This window comes from Pollicipes pollicipes, unplaced genomic scaffold (genome assembly GCF_011947565.3).
Source record: "Pollicipes pollicipes isolate AB1234 unplaced genomic scaffold, Ppol_2.1 Scaffold_7261;HRSCAF=8764_pilon_pilon_pilon, whole genome shotgun sequence".
Classification (NCBI taxonomy): Eukaryota; Metazoa; Arthropoda; class Thecostraca; order Pollicipedomorpha; family Pollicipedidae; genus Pollicipes; species Pollicipes pollicipes.
This window is the reverse complement of record NW_023597054.1, coordinates 9,968,759-9,972,156: the sequence shown is the minus strand read 5'-3', so window position 1 is coordinate 9,972,156 and position 3,398 is coordinate 9,968,759. Positions and strand designations below refer to the sequence as shown.

The window sequence follows — 3,398 nt, the reverse complement described above, 5'->3', positions numbered from 1 at the left end:
TCTCTCTCTACTGCTCTTCTTCTCGTCTCTCTCTCTCTTCTCTCTCTCTCTCTCTCTCTCTCTCCTCTCTTCCTCTCTCTCTCTCTCTCTCTCTCTCTCTCTCTCTCTCTCTCTCTCTCTCTCTCTCTCTCCTCTCTCTCTCTCTCTCTCTCTTCTCTCCTCTCTCTCTCTCTCTCCTCTCTCTATCTCTCTCTCTCTCTCTCCTCTCTCTCTCTCTCTCTCTCTCTCTCTCCTCTCTCTTCTCTCTCTCTCTCTCTCTCTCTCTCTCTCTCTCTCTCTCTCCTCTCTCTCTCTCTCTCTACTCTCTCTCTCTCTCTCTCTCTCTCTCTCTCTCTCTCTCTCTCCTCTCTCTATCTCTCTCTCTCTTCTCTCTCTCTCTCCTCTCTCTCTCTCTCTCTCTCTCTCTCTCTCTCTCCTCTCTCTCTACTCTCTCCCTCTCCCTCCACGTCGACCACTGATGAGCCATATGTAACGGAAATGTTAGACATCCACTAAATGTAGGGAATGTGAAGCACGTGCCGTAGTTCGGCCCAAGTTCTGGCGCTCGCTTGGCAGGGTGATGTGAGGCTCATTCATTTATGCATAAATGTCTCTGGTGCGGCGACTACTGCACGCGGTAGACGATCAGCCGGTCATCAGTTTTTGGCAGCGTGGCAGTGTCTGTGACCATTTGTTCCAAGTTTTCACCGACGTAGGTCGCTTTAAAGGAGCAAAACGTTCCCAAATGATCCTGCGGCTATTCCAGTGTCGTGGCCATTCCAGGATGAGAGGAGGGGGGGGAGGGGAAACTGGTTTTCCTTGCTGCTATGTCATGCTGTCTTACGATGTTCCAGCGGTGCTCGCTACCTTGTTGCGCCGATCCGGATATCAAAGATGAGCTCTGGATCTGGTGGTGTTGTATCCTCAGGCCAGTGGTGATGGTGCTGCCGGAGCTAGAGTTTGCTGACAGCTCCCGCCTCAAGCCGCTGCTGATGGTGACACCGAGCGATGGCGACCAGGACGCCTTGCGCATCTCTCTGCTCGATGAGATCAGAACCTACGTTAGTAGGTGAGATACATACTAACATGTAATGCTTGTTGAGAGCGAAGCAAATGTACGATGTTGGCTTCTAGCCTTCTTAGCACAGACAATAGTGATCGTTTCGACTGCACAGGGATAGATGTGGAATGGCCGCTAGCGTCCGTATGGCGGCGGTGAGACGTGGTGACGCAGCTCGGCTGCCTCCGACCCTTCCGCAGCCTGACCGGCGCCGCCGAACGGAACGAGCTGCCCGTCTGCGTGCTGCGCTCCGTGCTGAGCTTCCTGGGCGGCCCGCCGGCCGGCAAGCGCTCGTCGCGAGGCCCAGCGCTCTGCTCACCGATGCGGGTGTGGCTGACGATGGCACGCATCAGTGAGCAGCGTTTCGACGTCGGCCTGGTAGGCCGCGCGCGCAAGCGCCACCACACGCACGTCGGCCAGACGACGGCGGGCTGGCACGTCAAGCGACGTCCTCGGCGGCGCCACCGCACGGCGCCAGCTGACCCCAGCCGCTGCCTGGTGCACCGGCTCGAGCTGTCGACGCTGCCAGAAGCGCACGAGCACCCGCTCGACCGGTTCATGGCGGCGCGCACTGTGCGCTACTGCTGCCGCAAGCCCTCATACAAAAGCGGGGCTGACTGGGTTGGCTCCATGTGGACCAGCTGCTGGCGCGACGAGGTGGTGTACGAGACACGTATGCGCCAGCGCCGCCTGCTGCGCGGACTGACGCCGCGGCCGCCGCAGGGCCCGGTCGAGCCCGAGCCGGAGTCCGGGCCCGAGACCGAGAAGAAGACCCCATGCGTGCTGGTGCAGCAGGCGGCCGCCGTTGGGAAGACGGTGGCTTCTTGGATGAGGCTGCAGGCGGCGGCGCGCACCAGGCGCCCGCAGGTGACGCGCCGCCGCCTGCCGGCGGGCCACGAGCAGGTGGCGCCTCCAGCTGCGGCCGGCCCCACTTCGGCGCGCAGAGTGGAGCCGGCTGCGCAGGGACCGGAGCAGGAGTCGGAGCCCGAAGCGAGGAAGAAGGAGCGACAGCCGTCTCAGCGGCGGGAACCAGAGCCGGGAGCCAGGAGGAGAGAGCTGCAGCCGCAACATCGGGCACCGGAGCTGGAGCCGGAGCCCGAAACGAGGAAGAAGGAGCGACAGCCGTCTCAGCGGCGGGAACCAGAGCCGGGAGCCAGGAGGAGAGAGCTGCAGCCGCAACATCGGGCACCGGAGCTGGAGCCGGAGCCCGAAAAGAGGAAGAAGGAGCGACAGCCGTCTCAGCGGCGGGAACCAGAGCCGGGAGCCAGGAGGAGAGAGCTGCAGCCGCAACATCGGGCACCGGAGCTGGAGCCGGAGCCCGAAACGAGGAAGAAGGAGCGACAGCCGTCTCAGCGGCGGGAACCAGAGCCGGGAGCCAGGAGGAGAGAGCTGCAGCCGCAACATCGGGCACCAGAGCCGAGGTCCAAGGAGAACGAGCAGCAGCCACAGCCGCGCGGCAACGGCCAGCAGCCGCCGCCTCTCCGGCAGAGGAGCATGTCGCGCCAGGCGGAGCTGCTGGCCAGGCGCAGGGCGCAGCAGCTGGCGCGTCTGGCGCAGCAGGCGACGTCGGCCGGCGGCCGCCAGGTGGCGCGGTATGTGGCGCGCGGCAGCAAGCAGGAGCAGCGACGTACGTCAGCACCGGCCCGCCTGTCGTTCTGGCACCGCCTTTTCGCCCTGCTGGCGCCGAGTGCACCGGAGGGCGAGCTGCAACCGCTGGAGGTGGCTCAGGAGGCCACCGATGCCCGCGTGAAGGCCATACTCCTCTACCAGAAGTACAACCTGCCCATCATGTTCAGGATGATGCGCAGTGACTCTGGTTAGAATCAGTGTGACAGAGTGATGCGCTGAAGATCGTTTCGGGTAAAGCGGGTTTTAGCTGTGCGTGTGTACATACGTGCCGCGAGCGGGTACAGAAGGAGATCGACCCAGTCTGCACTGTGCGTAGATTTAAAAGTATCGCGGCTCTTCGTAATCGGTGTGTTGACTGCGCTTTTAGTGTTCGTATGTCCGTGGTTTCTGTACTTAATTTGATTGTAAGACGCCCTTCCCGCCACCACAGCACCGTACTATGATCAAGACTAGAGGAAGCGTGAGTTTTAAAAAGGACGCGTGGGCCTCCAAGTACGGTGGGCTAGCGGTTCATGCCAACAGATTTAAGACGGGTAGCATAAGATAGGCACAGACGAGGCCATCGTTGGTGGCAATGATACGCGATAGCATGTAGACGGGCACGGGCTGTGCTTGGATGGCCCTTCCAATGACATTTTGTGACGATTAAATATAAAAATGGAATTCCCATTATATGGTGTTTGCAGACATGAATGTTGGGAAGTGATGCATCCGAATGGAACACGCTCTT

The 3,398-nt window shown here is 60.6% G+C and overlaps 1 protein-coding gene across 1 annotated transcript in view; it reads left to right on the top strand.

The window, feature by feature from the left end:
• Positions 1-2,860, top strand: part of LOC119112944 (uncharacterized) — a gene marked incomplete in the record, with an annotated part of 6,041 nt that extends 3,181 nt beyond the window's left edge. Inside the window, 3 exon segments of the mRNA XM_037237250.1 lie at positions 908-1,048; positions 1,240-1,885; positions 2,624-2,860. Coding sequence (XP_037093145.1) covers positions 908-1,048; positions 1,240-1,885; positions 2,624-2,860 — 1,024 coding nt within the window.
• Between the last annotated feature and the right edge of the window lie 538 nt (positions 2,861-3,398).